Genomic DNA, 18,802 nt, shown 5'->3' with positions numbered 1-18,802 from the left:
CCCCTTCGAATCCTGATTCAATTGTCTATCCTCGAACGAATCTTGCGTTGTGGCAGTTTTTCAGACAGAGTTTGGTCGCGGATTTTAACACCAAATTCGGAATTTTCAAAAAAAAAACCGATGAAATTTACTGGAGAATTTTCGATGGATTCTGTTGCGTATTCCCCTTCGAATCCTGATTCAATTGTCTATCATCGAACGGATCTTGCGTTGATGCCGTTTTTCAGACAGAGTTGGTCGCGGTTTTTAACAGCAAATTCGGAATTTTTAAAAAGAAAACCGATGAAATTTACTGGAGAATTTTCGATGGATTTTGTTGCGTATTCTCCTTCGAATCCTGATTCAATTGTCTATCATCGAACGGATCTCACTAATTAACTAATTCCAAACTTAACTTTATTTAAAATTTATGATTATACCGACGTCTGTTGGAATTTGGTAGATTCAATTTAACCAAAAGATTGTTCGAACACTCGGAGAAATGTCAGAAATCTGAAGAAATAGAACTTCTAAAAATCCTCGCAGTTTCTTTTCTGTTGAACCTATTTTAAAAATTCAAACAGCGTTTTCACGTACTGACTTCACAAGAACAAATGAACAATGTTGAATTCTCAATGCAATGAAATAACGCGAGTTTAAAAACACCGGCAATTGACTTAAAAATCCTCGCCGAGAATAAAAAATAAATCCAAAATCTCAGAATCCTCAGTCAGAATGCTTCATTCAACAATAAAAAATGACGCCATTTCCGATTATTTTCCACGAGTTGAATGGAATGAAATGGTAATCGACCAATTTTCCTCGACTAGACACTAGAAGACGGAAATTACCCGAGCCTCCAAGGAATAATAATTCTGGCTGACGTCCAATCCGCCCGACTGCCGATTCCACTTCAAACTTGGAGCAACTTGTTGAATTTGAATTTCGAGAAAGAAAAAACTCTCATCACGCCACAGGTGATTGGCCCATTCCGGATATCAATTATCGACGCCAGTGAATATCAAGGGCTCGATGAACACGTTCACCGGGTGCACGTGAGTCAATTGAGGGACTCGCCTCGGTGGGAAATGCAAGAAGTTCGAACTTCTAATAATGAATCCGCGGATTCGTTACCGGCGAGTCTTCGGGGGTTCCCCGGGCTCTGAACAGATGCCAGCACGCGTACGGACTGAATCTACTGATACTTCGACCGTATCACTGCGTCCGGGAGAATGCTTCATTTTAATTGAATAAAATTCAGTCGAAGAAAATTAATGGATTTTTGGAAATAGTTTGCGACCAAGCTTTTCTTAATTATTAAATTTAGGTTAGTGTAGGGTAAAATGGACACTTCTGACTTTTTTTGAAATCTTCATAACGTGTTGAATTGTTCATGAAATGGAATAATTTTATTTTTCAATTGTAAGAACAATGATTCCTCTTTGCGATGAGCTTAGACTGAGCTCAATTGATAAATCTGTTTCTGAGTTATGAATATTTTTTAAAAAGTCAAAAGTGTCCACTTTACCTCACCCTCCCCCATAAAAATTTGTAAATTTATAGAATAAATAAATAATAAAAACTTGTAAAAATTATAATAATTTATGAATCATGATAAATAATGGACAATAATAAATAATAAATAAATGAATAGTTTTAAAAAATTGATGAGTTTATGAAAACAATTCACGATAAAACTTATTGTAAACCTTGAACTTGATTTTGTTCACATCAACTTTTTATTTAAAAATTCAATTATTATTGCAACAATGACGCACAATTATTTATTAATATGTGAAAATCCTTCTTTTAGTTGAAACAAATCGCTTATTTAATTCCAGTAGAGAATTTATCTGGAGTGAATAAATAATTTACTTAATTTACTTAATAATAATAATAATAATAATAATAATAATAATAATAATAATAATAATAATAATGATAATAATTTATTTAATTATTTGATGAAGACATTTTCATTAAAAGAAATGTATGAGTTTATTAATTTTCAAAGAAATTTTGTTGAAATGAATGAACAAAAAATTGTGATTAAATTATTAAAATTAATGAAAAAAATTCTGATAAACAGTTTTATCTGTAGTAAATTACATACTCCATGGCTGACCACATGTGAGTCGAAATCGAATCCCCAATACTCGTATCCATCGATAGGCAATCACCCAATTTGTATGTGTACCCTGAATTCGCGGATTAAATAATACGAAAAGGTCATCATGATGGGCAGGATAGTGGTTTGAACTCGTGAAAATACGTTGTTTCATGAGATTGAATGGGGTCAGGTATAAGGCAGGTCATTGCCGGAAGAATCGACGCTATCTCTGTGGTCACGAAATCGGGTAGCAGGAGTGAGGGTACGTATACATATCTGTCAGGACCTATACGCTTAAATCTCTGACGTCACTCTAATGTCTTCGTAGATTATTCCGTGCTTGATCCAGAGGGCTGATTTCTTCGGGAAGCCCGACCTCAGGTGACAATCAAATTTTCAAAGTTATTCAGTTGTTTTTTTTCTTTCTTTTTGTTTTATTTCGGTCGTTAAGGGGCTGTGATCGAGATAAAATTATTTCGAATCGTATTTATGGGGTACTCAATGGTATTTCACACAACTATTTTGGGATTTACGGGACGGAGCCGTGGGTGGGGGTTTGGAGGTGAATTATGGTGAATAGAACAATCGATAGATATTTTTTCATGGTTTTTGGAGAATATTAAATCACTTGAGACACGGATTTATTGTTTATTAGGGAGAATTCTTGTTTTTTTAGATGAAAAAATTTATTGTCAAAGTTGTCTTTAGTAATTATTAATTCTTCGATTTTTTAAATTCATTTCAAATGGTAAAATGTATAAAAAATCGAAGGCATTGAGAATTTTTTATCCTCACAAAATATTAAACAACTTAAATTAATTTTTTAAACAATTATTGAATTTTGGTGAATGGAAAAATCGATGGATATTTTTTAATAGTTTTTGGAGAATATTAAATCACTCGAAATATGGATTTCTTGTTTATTAGGGAGAATTTTCGTTTTTTTAGATGAGAAATTTTATTCAAATATAAATTTATTAATGAATTTCTTTTTGTTATCAAGATTGCACTTAATAAGTATTTAATCTTTGATTTGTTTTATTCATTAAAAATGGAAAAATATTCTCACAAAAATATTAAACGACTTAAATAAATTCTTTAAACAAATGGTCAAGAAAATCAATTAAACGAGGGAAAAACAATTATTACGTATCAAAATATAATTCAAAAGATGTTCCACGCGATCAAATATTCTCACGTCGAGCAGTTTTTCGACAGAGCTAATTTGTCCCTCAGGGCAGAAAAATTTGACAACTAAAATAATTAATTCATCGTTGACCTAATTCATTAAATTTCCATCGATCCACGTGTTTCGGCCTCGCGATAATAAAATAATCTGGGACATTGTCTAGTCTCAAGTGGAGCTCCCAAACCCTCCAGTTGTCCCCCTTCAACAACAAGACGAATGCGACGCAGTGATTTCGCTACATTCGAGCTTGTACATCGCGTGTCCAGCGAGTTACACTCACTACTGAATTTTGCGTTATTTAGCGTCTGCCCGAGTAGAGGCCAAGGTCGTGTGTGTCGCGATCCATTTTTTTTTCCAAGTCTCCCCACATGCGGCCCGGACTTTCTTTTAATCACTGTCGCATCCAGTCGCGCTAATTTTTGTTCTCATGGGTCGGGCTTCATCGTCTGGATGCGCATTACTATCGGACAGTGAGATATGACCCTATCCCGAGGCCATGGGGACTGGACTGATTTTTATTTATATGTGATCTGGCCAGCGGGTGCATAATAAAGGTCATGTTAATTGGAATGAATAAAATATAATTATGTATTCTCGGGTAATTACGGTAATTAATTGTTGGGAACGCTGAGGAATTGCCAATTAGTTGATACTTTTTTTTATTTGGGGAGAATATTTTATGAGGTTTGTATTCTTTATGCAGTTTGAAAAAAAATTATTTCAGTGAAAATATTATTGAATTCATTTATTTCGTCAATTTCGTAATTTTTGTTATTAATTCCATTTATTTCAATAGTTATTCCATGGGAAAAGTCATCTAGGTTTAAAAATTGAAAACAAAAAGCATCAATTCAAATCTCTAATGAAATATGCATAATAAAGTTCACATTAATTGGAATAAATACCATATAATTATTAATAACCTACTAATTAAGATAATTAATTGTTGGGAACGTTGAAGAAATGTCAATTAGTTGATGCATTTGAATTTCATTAACTATTTTCTCCAGATAATTTAATTTTTCATCAATTCCATTAATGCCCTCATTTACTTAGTTTGAAAAAATCGTTTCACCGGCTTCAAAAATTGAAAAAGAAAATAATCAATCTGAGTCTCCACTAAAAAATTACCCTCCATCACGAAACACCTCGATACTCCATAGATTTCCCCACCGATTCCCCACATCCATTCCCACATTAGCAATTTGTCCCCCGACGTAATGATTCAAAATTTGTTCAAGCGAAAAAAAAAATGCCGTACGTAATGGCACACATACCTTGACCCCTTCGCCACCGTGACGTCACGAGATCGGTTGAACCGAGTCTCAACGACGTCACGACGATAGCCCCGTCGGAGTAGTTAACGTCCTTAGCGGAAACGTCCTTTACGGCCTCGAAGGGGGCGAGACTTGCGTGCCGAGAATCAAGACCACCTTATCACACTTTGCGGCACAAGTAAAATTTTAAGTATTCTACCATAACGTTTTTCCTCTATTTAACGATTTTTTTTCCGCCCCTCCAGCAGTTTCTCTTCCACTTCCTCAATAATTGAGACTAAAATGGAAGAAAAAATCGCTTCATTGTCGTTGTTGTCGTGAATTAAAAGAGAAAAATTTGTTATTGAGAAGAAAATGTAGTGAATAAAATCCTCTGTAATATAATATGTTGATGATTATGTGAAAATCTTTAAGAAAAAATTTTAGCATTTTTTTTAACGAACAAAACCATTTTTTGATTTTTCTTATTTTTTTCATGATTTATTGATTCAATGATTTCATTATTTAATTAATCGGTGTAGTATTCTAATCAATAATGAATAATTATTTAGTTTAGACTTTATCATTATCATTTTTGATATTTATTGAAATCGTTTCTCTGCAGTTTCACTTCCACTTCCTTCATAATTGAGACTAAAATGGAAAAAAGTTTATTTAAAAAAGAATTCTATTATTTTTTTAAACAGAAACCAACCATTTGATAATTTTTCTCAATTTTTTCACGATTGAACGATTTTATTAATCAATTTATTATTCTAATCATTAATAGTCAATTATTTAAATTAGTCTCTATTATTATTGTTTTTCGTTATTTATTGAAATTATATCGAGAAATTTATTGTGTTCTCGCTGCTTCTGAAGAAATGTTATGGAGTTATTTAAATCATTTTTTAATAGGATTATTAAATACTAAAAAATTATGGATTATTCTCATTAAATATTGCAATTTCAATAAAAAAATATTTATTCTTAAGAGAATTCTACTACAATTCCACTAAAATTCTAATATAAGTTCACTAGAATTTCCCAGAGAAAATCCCGTTCATGAATAAAATTTGTTGAATTATTTTACTTAAATTTCCTCCATATTTCCGATCCTCCTAAAATAACATTAATAAAATTGTTCATTTATTCCTCGACTTTCCGACGATACTAACTCAACAGCAAATAGGGCACGGGTTGCAGCGAGTCTACCTCTGATTTATCGGTAAAAGGTGAAGTCCTGAATTAACTCCGGCGGTGAGGAAGAGGAAGGTGAGCGAAAAGGAAAAGAAAAAGGAGAGTTTCATAGGTCTTCGTTCAATTTGCCATCAATAAATATCACCCCCAAGCCTCCCTCCGCTTTACACTGAATTATTACGCCGAGTTATGTACCGAGTATACTCAGAGCAAGTAATAGCACCCACGTGTAGTTGGATATCAAGGCAGTCGCTCCACCTGAAATAATTTGTAGCAAATAACTCTGGGGATGAATGCAGCCACTCAGTGCTGGTACTCACTCTCGCAGTGTGAATTATTCACCGCTCTCCATCCGAAATTACAACTGCATATTCCGTTCTTGCAGAGGACGGAGTCTGTATGTGACTCTATGTAGCATTCAGCGAGGGTTTGGCAGGTTTCCTTCAGAACTGAAAGTTTATTGTTTCAGTTTTTTTTTATAATTTAACCCTCGATCACTCGTGCTCGGCCGCTAGCCTTCATCCGTCGCGCGGTCAGCGCAGCGCCGCTGGGTTAAACTGCGCGCGCTGTTGCCACCTTGGCGCTTAGCGCTACTCGCGCAGTTCAGTGTGGCAGTGAATGTAGCAACACTGTCGCTCGAGCGGTCGGCAGGGACTCACGCGCACCGCGCCGCGCGGCGCTGCTTCTCCGTCCGTTCGACGTTTCTTTTCGTTTTTCAGCTGAACAAATTTCCCGAGAAACAAACGGACAACGCCGACGCTTAATAGAAGGATTGAACTAGGAACTCTAATTTTTTTAGAATTTTTGATTGTCGAGAAACACGGTGAAATGTAAAAAAACGGAAACGGGCGGCGCCGCGCTCGTTGAGCGAGTGATCGAGCGTTGAAGTGCGAAAATTTACGATTTATTTGGACTGTCGGTACTGGGTTTATGGCTTCTTTTTTTTATGTGGTTACATTGCATTGGAAAGTCATGTTTATGTTAAACAATCTTGTGCAGTATGTTTAGAATATTTGGATTTTTGGATCTGCAGATTTTAGGAAGGGCTTTACCGCATTGTTTTAGTTGTCAATTATTTTCCCATTGGTTGACGAGAAAGATTGATGAAAAAATTACGTTTTGCGGTTCGTGACACCAAGAGACATACCTCGCTTCTTAAAACAGCCGTCGTAGTTGTAATGATATCCATCTGCGCAAGCACATCGACCCTTTCCGTCTTTAGTTCCAGAAACTGCACCTTTTTCTCCAGTTTCTAATGCTATTGACTTGCAGACACTGTTGGGATTCCTCGCAGAACATTGAATGTCATGATTGCACTCATCATCGAGATCAGATACTGAAAGTATTTCATTCGAGACAATCACGAATTTCTATTGAATTTCTAATGAAAATTCTTCGAAGAATTCTGTTGGTCAATGCAGATTTTTTTAAATAGAAAATATTTGATAGAAATTCATTTTCCTCTACAAGTTTTTCTATTGAGATATTTTCTGTAGAAATTTCTCGATATTAATTTTTCCAGCCTTTTCCACTCTATTCATAACAAAAAAAAATGACCCAAAAAAATTTTTAAAATTGAGTCAAGAATTTTTTCAATAGAAAATTTTAATAGAATTAATCCAATAGAAAAATCAAATTCTCTTAATTTTTTTCTCCAGAAAATTTCTATTTTCAAATTAATAAATTTATTTGTTTATTCAAGTTAATCATTTCTATTTGAAAAATGCGCTGTAAGCAGGGGAATTTCTTAATAGAATCGGTGAAATTCTAATAGAAAATTCAATGGAAATTTCATAGAACTTTCTAGTCAATTCGCTAGGTTTTTCCATATCACTCTTTCATACGTGTTTACCTGGCACGCAAAGATCCACTGTCAAGGCGACATGATAATTATGACAGGTGCAAGTACCATTCCTACAAACGGAATTATAGACCTTGCACTCTTGATCCACCTCGCAACTTGCGAAGTTTCCCCGAACACACTCTCCGCTCGATTCGAAGTGATTGTCAGCGCAAGTGCATGATTTATTGGAGCAAATTGAGTTTTTAACGCTACAGTCTCCGTTTTCGATGCAAAATCCTCCAATTTCTGGATGGCAAAAATAATTTTATTGATTCCGTGGAATATTGAGAATAAAATGTTCGTCAAAGATGAAGAATGAGTGAAGAACCGACTGAATAAACAAACAATATAAATGATGAGGAGAAATAAATACTAAAAAATTCATTTAGTTTATAATTATTTTATGATGATACGTGTGGAAAAAATTGATAGACAATCTAGCGCTTTCTCTAATAAATTCAATTGAATTTCATAACCGAAGCGCAAGACTTTTCAATTTTTTTGTACGTGGAAAATAAAATGAAAAGACTCATTTAAAAAATAGGAAATGAATAAATAAATAGATGAATAAATGAATAAATGAGTAAATGAATAGATGAATAAATAAGTAAATAATGTACTCATTAATAATTATTATCATCACCATTATGATCAGCAATGCAAACTGTCTGATCCCCGTTGACATGAGTCCCATTAGGACAAGAACAAACGAATTCATCATTACACCGGATGTCAACATCCAACCCATTGACATGACAGTCCTCGTCTTGCCTGCACCTCTCCCCGAGCCCCTTGCTCGTCCAGCAGATCATCTGGTCCTCCACGTAATGTGAATCATCATTGCAGATGCATTTTCTGTCCCTGCAAATGGCATCGGGTCCGAAGACGAAGCATTGTTCGTTCAATAGACAAGACGAATTGAATCTTGTCGTCGCTTTCTTGCACTCGCGGTTGTCGATTGTGGCGACCTGTCCTGATTTACAGCTCCACAGCGTCACATCCTCACGACATTCCGCATTTCTTATTTCTGGAACTGCGTCGTTTTCACATGTTGCACCTAATTCTGGCGAAAAATTAGGTGCTTCGATTAACAAAACATTTTTTAATATCAATAAGTGATTTTTAGATTAAAAAATACAAACTTTTCAGTTATAAATTGGATCATTGTTTACGAGATTGAGAGAATGGGTTGACTAATTGATAATAATCCTTTATTTTGATTAAATAACAAGTGAAATTTTGGTGTTGAAAAAGAATTTTCAACATCAAAATTCCATTTGTTATTCGAAGAAAAAAAAATTAAAAAATTAGAAATTAACGCACGGTAGGGCAATTTTTTGAAAATTAATAAGTTCAGTAGATTGATTTATTTGAAATGAATGGTTTACTTATTTCGGATGATTAAAACACTTTCGATTCTATGAATATAAAAAAAAATGAACAAATAAACAAATAAACAAATAAACAAAGAAAGAGATGAACAAATAAATGAATCTGATATTTAAAAAATGAAAAATTCACGATGAAGAATTTCATTTTATTCAAATGGGTGTATTTTTTTATGTAAAACAACTAATATAAAAAAATAAAAAATACCTGCAATGCATTTATCTCCATTTTCAGAGGGGAAATGTGCCCGATCGCAAACACACACCCCTAATGCACTACAAATGGCGGCACCCATAGGGTTGCAATCAGCCGACGCATTACACGGTTTTCCAATCACTGCAATATTCCCTTTTAATGTTTTCCGCGAATTGCCCTCCCTTTCTCCATGCAATAATATTCCAGAGGTTTCTAGTTGACAGCGCTTTGATTTACCACAGGTTGCTCTGGGGTTGAATCGGCAGTCGAGATCAATGAGGCATTCGTCGCCGATCTCTGAATAATCAGAAGAGAAGAGAACAGCAGGAAAATAATTGAGGTATTCAGGGGGTGGAGGGGGGCGAGTGTGGAGAAATAATTATGAAAATACTTTGCGCTGCGCGTCTGCAGCTGCGGTACTCGCGCTGGTAGAAGTTATCACTGCACCGACACTTTTTATTTTCACAGATCGCTGCCTCCGGTTGGTGATTCACGTAACAGTTATCGGGGGATAAACACGTCTCACCGAGGTCTGTAATAATGACACGATATTTCTCATTTGGCTGTTTTGATTGGGGTGTTTTGTCCAGCAAAAATATTGAAACATTTTTCCTGAATTGCACTGATTGTGGGGGAAAAAAGAATTCTGGTAACTGAATTTGTTTACGACACACAAATGCCCGAAGTTTTCATACAACAGTTTACGGTAACTTCACCCGAAAAAACAAGGTTTATTTCGAGACTTATGATGTCAAATTGAGATTTTCCAATGTTTTCAATTGAGGATTTATTTTTAAGGATATCCGAGTATTTTTTAAACGTTCGATTCAACCATTTGCGGTCATTAAAATTATCCATTAAATTGCGTGAGGAAAATTTGAAAAAAAATATGAATGGTATTCGTCATTAAAATTACGTTTTGCACAGAAATATTTTTTTAAACATTCGTTGATTGGAAATAAATAGGTGAAATTGCTTAAACTTTCGGAAAGTTTATTTTTTGAGGGATGAAATCTATTTCTGGCGAAATTCTGAATATAAATGAATTTTTTGCGATGCCCAACACTTGATTTTTATGGTGGCAAATTGATTGTTTACAAAACATTTATAAAAAAGGCTCGCAATTTTCAAAAATGGCAATTTTAAATTATTTCACCAATTTTCCTCCAAAAGTTGACTTTCTTATTTTTTTTTCAGATTTTTAAAATGGTTTCTAACGGTGCAATATCGAGATTCAAATTCAGATCTGCAAAGTTTAAATAATAAAATCATTGTAAAATGTTCGGCAATTTTAAATTATTTCACCAATTTTCCTCCAAAAGTAAACTTTCTTTATTTTTTTTTTCAGATGTTTAAAATGTTTTCTAACGATTCAATATCGAAAATTAAATTTAGATCTGTAAAGTTTAAATAATGAAATCGTTGTAAAATGTTCGGAAACTTGGGGTTCATATAAGATATAAAAATTTCGTAGAAGACCTAGTGAATACGCCACGAATATATTATGCATCGAAACATTGGAAGCGCATAAAAAAATCCCGAAAGCAATCAATACTTGAAGTAGCCCGGGAGAATCATCCGATTGAAAAAAAAATTACTTGTCTCCAGTGAATTATATTTCAGACATTAGAATTTTTTTCTCAGTGTATCTTCTCAGCAGCAGAAAACCGGTAATTCCGTCAATGTCGGGTAATTCTAATCATCGAAACGGCAATTTCACTCCTGACATAACAGTAATCTACGAGGAATAATTCAATCTGCAGAGTGTCATAACGTTCTCCGCCCGATAGACCGCAGGGAGTTTCGGTCGCATCGGCCGTCATTGGTATGTCGTACGTATTCCAGATCCAGATTGTCTGGGAGGCCTCTGCGGCAAGCCATCACGTATCGTTAACACCATACGCGATGGGTCAATTAACTTGACATGTGACCGTACCGAAAGAAATCGTGTTATGTTTAGATTAAACTTGGATATCACATTGAAAAACAGAAAATCTATACCATTCGACGACTATGTATTGCACTGTTGGAAAAAAAATGAAATTTCAGTAAAAAAATGAAAATGAAAAATGAAAATTCAGTAAAATTCCAGAATTTTAATTTTTCTATAAACGAGAATTCCTCAATTTATTTGAATTTCCAATTTAATATGAATATTCAGTGTCAAATTGCATTGAATTTTCAGTGAAATCTTAAATATAGAATTTGCTTGACTCAAATTTTCTAAGTTCTTTTCATTCTATTTTTATTTCCTTCTCATGAAGAGAATCAAACGAAAAAACTTAGAAAATTTGAGCCGAGGAAATTCTATAGAAAATACTTCAATAGAATAATTGAATTCTATTGACTTTTTCTACTGAATACTTTCTACTGAACACTTCAATAGAATCGGTCAAAAACTCATAGAACAGTTCGATAAAAATTCAATAGAATTTCCTAACGAATTCGATAGGTTTTTCTATTAAATTTTTTCGTCTGCGATTTTTGGGCGGAATTCTGATTTTTCAATGACACGATTCCCTGAAATTTCAGTGAAACTTAAACACGATAAAAATTTCCGGAATTAGGCACGGAAAATTTAGACGAAAATTTTCAACAGTTTTCGCAATACTGAGCAATTATTCACGTTCACGGGATAATATTTGATGGAGTAAATGGTAAAGTTAACCGTCCCGGCACTAATTGAATGATTTCTTTTCACGTTTCGTAAATTTTCTCGAGTCAGGGGAGAAAAATTCGCTATTGTTTGCTAATTTTGATGTGATAACACGCAGTTTTTTATTTTGCGTGATATTCGCGTTTCTGTATTTTTAATAGTAATAAGGAAAAATAGAAAAAGAATAAAAGAATTTTCCCGAGTTTAGCTGTATAGTCATCAACTGGCAACTGCTCACCGGTTGTTTTATAACAGTATCCGTGCAGATAATGATACCCTGGGGAACAAACGCATTTTCCACTGCTGCAGGCGCCACCGACAGAGAGATAAGACGCACACTGGTGGTTCTCATCGCAGGCCTCACCGTAGCTATTTGCAACTAAAATATCAAATTCCAAAAAATTGATAATATTTAGGATTAATAATTTTATTTATCTCTGATGAAATACAGAAATTATTGTTTCAACTTTTATAATAAATTTATTTATTTTCTGAATATTTGAAAATCTATCTCATGACCAAAAAATTCGCTTCTCAGAAGTTTAAACAATTTCCATTATTTATTTACAAAGAAGAAGCATAAATCTCTTTATTTAAAATTTTTCTATTAATTTCAGCAATATGTTTGTTGAAAATATTTCAATTACATGACCTTAATAATTCATTCATAAAAAAAAATTTTGTATTATAATCAAATAAATAATTTTATGTCATTCAAATGGGGAATCATCACATGGTAATGAAAACACATATAAAAATTGACTCTAAGTTTGAGTAAAAGCTCTATCACGAGCTATTTTATTTTATTAGATCTATTCATTTGATCTGATAAACTTTATTGAATTCAAATAAAAAAAATTTCCAATAACTTCAATGTAAAGAGCTCCATCAAAATAATATTTATGCTTTAATTTCATGGTCCTTATTCACAATGAACTAGATTAATTGTGACAATATACGTAGGAGCATAAATTAGTACAGGGACGCCACCGCAAGGTGGCGCCCTGCGGAAGTTAGTGTCTCGAAGAAGTGTCAATCTAACAATTCATCACAAAAATTCCTCCAGATACACATCAAACAAAAAAAATTATGCACTTTATTTACCTTTTAAACACGTTGTCATATTTCCACTGAAGACATACCCCCCTCTACATTTACACTGATTTTTCTCACAGACACTATTCACCATGCAATTCACGTCTCTAGAACACTGCAAAGGATATTGAACCTCCCCATTACATCCTAAAAAAATAAAAAAAATACCTCAGTAAAAGGAGGAAATCCCGAGGGAGTGGAGACTTGTGGAATAATTGACAGGTCGCGTGTAACTGTAACAAAGGGAAGAAATCCCGTGGTGCATGTTTCGATAATAACTCAACTTTGTCTATATATGTGTGCATTGAAAAACTAATGGCTCGGAGGAAATAAAATAATGGTTCACAAGAACCTGGATGCGTGATTTGGAATAATTCGTCCGGACGTATGATTGTTGGTCGTTTCGAGGGTAATGTACCGCTGAAAAACGTCAATTTTCACAAATAATAACAATAATAGTGATGATCATAAAAATGTGAGGAAAAGTGGAGAATAACTTCACATTCATCGCTAGATCTTCCAAAATATGTCATTTTCATTTTATCTTTAATTACTTCAAACATTTAGCGACGGGTTGGGCACAACGGACAGTCAGTACGCTCCCTCCCCCCCTCACATAATTTTTTTCTTGTAAAATGTACATAAAAATTAATTAAATAAAAACACTGAATGGAGAGTGGAATAAATTACCATAAAATTGAAAGTTTCCCGAAATCTGTAAGAGAATCAGAACGTGAACGAATATTTTATGAAGACCCATGTCTATGGACTGAACTCTGATCGAGATATCTCATTTTCAGCGGCTCAATGACACTATCTCAGGGTGCAGTATCAAATCGAAGATATCTCGTGAAACACCTGCGCGAGTTATCGCGTGAATACCTCGGAGTGATCGGTGATCTAGTCAGATGGAGTATTTTAAGTACTCTGGGTTTATCACTCGTGGCAAACAAGATAAAAATGGTAAATTGTTTGGATTAATGTAGTCTATTGTGAATGGGTATTGGGAAATTGTAGCATAAATATGACGCCACCTGACGGTGGCGTCCCTGCACTGCTTGATCCTCCGGTTCGACACTATCCAAATTAATCTAGTCCATTGTAAATAACACTTATGAAAATAAAGGCTACACATTATTTTCCTGGGGCTGTTTATCGCATCCTCCACCAATTTTCTCCGCCATCAACAGCGAAAATGTTACCCTTCTCAAATTGAAGAATTGATAACCTTTTTCCTGCAACTCCCCTTCGATAACAAAATGGTCGAAGTACTCGAGCATCCTTAAACCCAACCGCTACAAAATAATAATCACCTAGGAAATAGTAAACGGATTTCCCCTTGCACTTTTATGATACCGCCAAGTGCATTTTATGGTCCAACTCAATTACTCCACCGGGATGTCAGCCAAGACCGGTCGATTTCGGCATTCGTGACTCGGTCGGAGTCTATCGTTCCGCTGCACAAGCACCTGCCTTTATTAGTCCCTCCACACCATACGCCCCAGCTATCTAATCGCTAATTTTCAACGGGTCACACAAGTCACAGCCAGTGATAATTGCACCATTGATAAATCAATGAATCAGTCTCAATTATTGTGGAGATTTTCGCTATCTCCGTTACTCTTTTGACCCCAAGATTCCCGGGGGGTCAGCTTATTGACACTGTGCTGTTGAATATAAAAGCTTCGGTGCATCGTAGGCTGTCAGTTACACCAGAAACATGAAAGTGTCTACTGGCATTAACGGTGAGACTAATTGACATTCGTCAGGAGTATTGCATGACAATTGATAGAACTAAAATCCCAAATGATTTTCAGGATTCAGGACTATTCTAAATATTCATCTCAAGCTGATAATTTGCGATAATACAATTCATTCAATTTTGCATTATTCAATTAATAAAAACAAAAACATGAAAAAACTAATAGTTTTTAAATTTTCGATGTTCGAAACTTCTTGTTCAAAGAATGTTCTTCTTTGTTCGCAGATAAAAAATACGTAGACCTCGAGGGAGGAGGAGATGAACCACTGAAGATTCTATTGTCAAGAGAGAGTAAATCTTCCCGATGTTTCAACCTCATAAAATTCATCTTCTATCTGGAGATCATTCTGTTCATTGGGCTGTTTGGTTTGATGGGGCTGCAGTCCTACGTGACGAAACCCAGGATTTATTCATTGTCATCTACCAATGAAGAGTCTGATGTCTCGAAGAACTTGGATTACGTCAAGAAGATGTCAACTTTGGCGTCGGCAACTGAAGCGGGGCCATCTCGAGAAATGAATTCTGGTGAAGGTACAGAAGACTACAAGAGGCTTCTGCGCGCTGAAATTTCAGAACAGCTGGATCAGAAATTGAAGGAGGCGATAGGGGAACCCCGCGATAGTGAGAGCAAGAAATCAAAGTTCAGTGGTGATGGTGGTAATAGCCACGAGCATCATGATTCCAAAGTGCTTGCGGTGGTGAGAATACTATTACCTGAACTTATGATAAACGCTGGGAATATTGGAGGGGAATTTGGTGGAGATGATCGAAGTGAAAGTGATAGATTCGGAGATGATGATGATAGCCACGAGACTTTTAATTCCAAAGTGCTTCAGGTAGTGAAAATTTTATTGCCTGAGCTTCTGGTGAAATTAAGGAATCGTGGAGAGGAATTTGGTCATGATGAACGAAGTGGAAGTGAATCCCAAACCCAAAGTTTTGGAGATTTGGTTGGAGATATGAGTAAAGAGGAAGGAGTGGTGTCAAGCACTCGGAGGAATCATGATGTTGTCTTCGTTGATCCCCTCTTCCCAAGTTTTGAATCAGATGATCGTGATTATAACGAGGGGAGATTGGATAATAGTGGAAAAGGTGAAATAGTTGGGCCTGAAGAAGGTTCAGAAGCCTTCGAAGACCTTCAGCGCGGACAAATACCTTTATTTGAAGGGATTCATACGACTCCTGATGACCCAAGTCTTCTTGCTGTAGGCGATATCATGAAGAGTGAAGGACGAAGTGGAAGTGAATTCCAAGCCCAAAATGTTGGAGATTTGGTTGGAGATGTGAGTAAAGAAGAAGAAGTGTTCCCGAGTTTTAAATCAGAAGATCCTGACTATAACGAGGGGAAACTGGATAATAGTGGAAAAGGTGAAATAGTTGAGGCTGAAGAAGGTTCAGAAGCCTTCGGAGACCTTCAGCGCGGACAAATGACTTCATTTGAAGGGATTCATAAGACTCCTGAGGACCCAAGTCTTCTTTCTCTAGTCGATCTCACGAAGAAGAGTGAAGGAGACTTAGAATCATCTGCACCATCGGATGTTCCGCTGCAATCTGTGAATATTGGCGAGGAATATGGTCGTGATGAACGAAGTGGAAGTGAATCCCAAGCCCAAAGTTTTGGAGATTTGGTTGGAGATGGGAGTACAGAGGAAGGAGTGGTGTCAAGCACTCGGAGGAAGCGTGATGTCTTCGTTGATCCTCTCTTCCCAAGTTCTGAATTAGAAGATCCCGACTGTAGCGAGGGGAGATCGGATAATAGTGGAAATAGTGAAACAGTTGGGGCTGAAGAAGGTTCAGAAGCACTTGGAGACCTTCATACGATTCCTGATGACCCAAGTCTTCTTGCTTCAGTAGACGACACGAAAGTTACTGAAGAAGCTGAGGTGCCAATTCCCCAACGAAATACTAAACAGCTGACGGGGAATTCCCCTCAGGTGAATGTTGATGCAATAGAGCCCAATGAAGGAATTAAAACTAAACTTCCGGAAGATAGTATTGAAGTCCCTTTAGAGGACCTGAAACTCAACGAAAAGTCCGATCGCGATGATGCAAATTTCGTAGTTGTAGTCGATCCACTCGAGATCAGTGACGAGTATGACGGCGAGTATGATGTACCCAGGAGAGCGTGTGGTAACAACAAAATTATGGTTGACAAAATTGGCGCCCTTCGAACGTTACTACCGGAGCACTGGTCGGGCTGTGTTGATGCTGGCTCTGTACTCAAGGCTATCTTCAAACACCCCAATGCGTGGAGCGCTTTCGAGCGCTATTTTTCTCAGAGAGCGGGGAATCCCCGTGATACCTGGGCGGGAGTTTGATATTTCTTGTTAGAACAGGGCAATAGGTTCTAGTGTTCGGAGCAAAGTCGTTACGGTTTGAATAAAAAACTGGTGATTCGATTCCAGAAGAAATATTTGTAAAATGTAGCAGTAAATATTACTTATTTATCGGTGAAAAATGTTCTTGAAATGAAAAGGTGAGTTTTTAAAGCAAGTTCAGGGTTAGTGAACTCTAATTCAACGCTGATTGAGAAATGAGTTGTCAATTAAATCGAGAGACAATTATGTATTTTAAAGATGTTTCAAAAAATGCATGATAAATTTTAAAACAGGAGAAATGTAAATTTAAAACTGCAAATTTTTTCAATTTAAAAATCAACACTTTTTAAATAAAAGAACTGAGATCATAGGTTTCAGCAAAATTATAGACATAATTTTTGGAAAAAGTGGAGAATTTCATACATTCGTAAAATTCAGAGATTTTTTTCTGGAAACAACTTTTTTTCTCCTACATATTATTTATTCACGTCATCGACTCATGAGTTGAGCATTCACGTTTGTTCATTCATAGTTTCTAAGTGTTTCTCTGTATCGTAGTTGTTATTTTGATAATTTGTGAAGATAGAATATATACTTGAATGATAGAATAATGATGATTCATCTCTTATCGTCGATTGCAGAAATCATCTGGAGGCTGAGAGCTTGTGCCTCAATTCATTCCATTGAATTCCATAAATTATTCATGAAAAATATCGAACAATCTTATTCCTCAAATCAGAGGAAATCCCTTCATTATAGCACTGTCAAAACAGTAATTAATTTAATTACTTCATCATTTTTTCATTATCACGAAAAAAAGAAGCCATGAAAATCCCACACATGGGAGTGACGAGTTGAGCCGAGAGAGTGAAAAAAACTCGCATGAGGAGAAGCCATCCCAGAGCATGGAGAAAACAATTACGACGATAAGGGTATTTTAATGGTCGCTCCAATTATAAAACTTTTCAGTTTCGCGTGATCGACACACAAGCGTTATAATTCCCCCCGAATCCGCGAAATTTCTCATTCCACACTTAGTCACATCAGGGACTTCCCCCGCAATCAGCGCCCAGGATCACCTGAACAGCTCGACGCCGCATTCTCACCTCGCCATATCTTCGTGATTAATACCGACGAACTTTTTTCCAACAACTAGGCAAATTCTTCGTTTCAGTCAAATAAATTTCATTCGAAAAAAATATATGGGATTTTTGTTTGTGTTTTTATGAGAAGTATTTCGTGAATATGAAATGGGGAAACTATTTTAAATTCGATACGATGATAATACTATTTGAAATGGAGAGTTAAATTTGACTATGCCGAGCAATCACATGATATTTATTTTTTATTTTTAGGGGTGTTTACTAACTTTTTTAATGAGAAAAAAAAATGAAGTGGAAAAAACTTGAAAAATTCGTGTCGATAAATTTTTGTAGGAAAAGTCTTAATAGAATAAGTTGTATAGAAACATGAATATTCGGACTAAGTATTTTAACTATTGGATATTTAAAAGAAAGCTTTCTCTTAAAATTTCAAAGGTCTGAAAATGATTTTCACAATTAAAAATTTTTAAAAATTCTCAATTGAAGCTTTCTGAAGATCTCAAGTCAAGACATTTGAATGTTTCAAGTTAAAAATGAATAAATAATCCTCAAAATAAACCTTTTATTTCAATTATCGGGAATTCTTCAATCAAATTACCCAAAAACCACTGGAAGTTTAACCCAAATCCCGCAAAATTTCCCACGGAACTCTTGCATTTTCTGGGATGATTTTTCCGCGCGTGAAATGTTGTGCGTGAAAGAATGCC

The 18,802-nt window shown here is 35.4% G+C and overlaps 2 protein-coding genes across 2 annotated transcripts; one reads left to right on the top strand and one right to left on the bottom strand.

The window, feature by feature from the left end:
- Window positions 1-5,604: 5,604 nt before the first annotated feature.
- LOC107041189 (prion-like-(Q/N-rich) domain-bearing protein 25) lies at window positions 5,605-13,672 on the bottom strand. The gene is made up of 10 exons (XM_015261628.1): window positions 13,603-13,672; window positions 12,922-13,059; window positions 12,056-12,196; window positions 9,553-9,693; window positions 9,174-9,458; window positions 8,221-8,640; window positions 7,587-7,823; window positions 6,882-7,070; window positions 6,055-6,183; window positions 5,605-5,992 (listed from the first exon to the last, which is right to left on the bottom strand). Exons 1-10 carry the CDS (start codon window positions 13,670-13,672, stop codon window positions 5,922-5,924), a joined length of 1,821 nt encoding a protein of 606 aa, XP_015117114.1. The 3' UTR covers window positions 5,605-5,921.
- Window positions 13,673-14,633: 961 nt separating this feature from the next.
- LOC107041197 lies at window positions 14,634-18,487 on the top strand. Its single transcript, XM_015261637.2, has 2 exons — window positions 14,634-14,657; window positions 14,900-18,487. The coding sequence occupies exon 2, from the start codon at window positions 15,046-15,048 to the stop codon at window positions 16,990-16,992; it is 1,947 nt and encodes a 648-aa protein (XP_015117123.1). The 5' UTR covers window positions 14,634-14,657; window positions 14,900-15,045; the 3' UTR covers window positions 16,993-18,487.
- Window positions 18,488-18,802: the final 315 nt, after the last annotated feature.

The sequence above is a fragment of the Diachasma alloeum genome, unplaced genomic scaffold, assembly GCF_001412515.2.
Source record: "Diachasma alloeum isolate Michigan unplaced genomic scaffold, Dall2.0 Dall_scaffold_00359, whole genome shotgun sequence".
Taxonomy (NCBI): domain Eukaryota; kingdom Metazoa; phylum Arthropoda; class Insecta; order Hymenoptera; family Braconidae; genus Diachasma; species Diachasma alloeum.
The sequence above is the reverse complement of the archived record's forward strand: the minus strand, read 5'-3'. Positions and strand labels throughout refer to the sequence as shown.

Coding starts and splice junctions, on each gene's coding strand:
- LOC107041189 (XM_015261628.1), bottom strand. CDS start 13,672: ATGGGTCTTCATAAAATATTCGTTCACGTTCTGATTCTCTTACAGATT. Junction 12,197..12,921: donor TATGACAACGTGTTTAAAAG/GTAAATAAAGTG, acceptor TTGATATTTTAG/TTGCAAATAGCTACGGTGAG. Junction 6,184..6,881: donor CGGCTGTTTTAAGAAGCGAG/GTATGTCTCTTG, acceptor ATAAACTTTCAG/TTCTGAAGGAAACCTGCCAA.
- LOC107041197 (XM_015261637.2), top strand. CDS start 15,046: ATGGGGCTGCAGTCCTACGTGACGAAACCCAGGATTTATTCATTGTCA.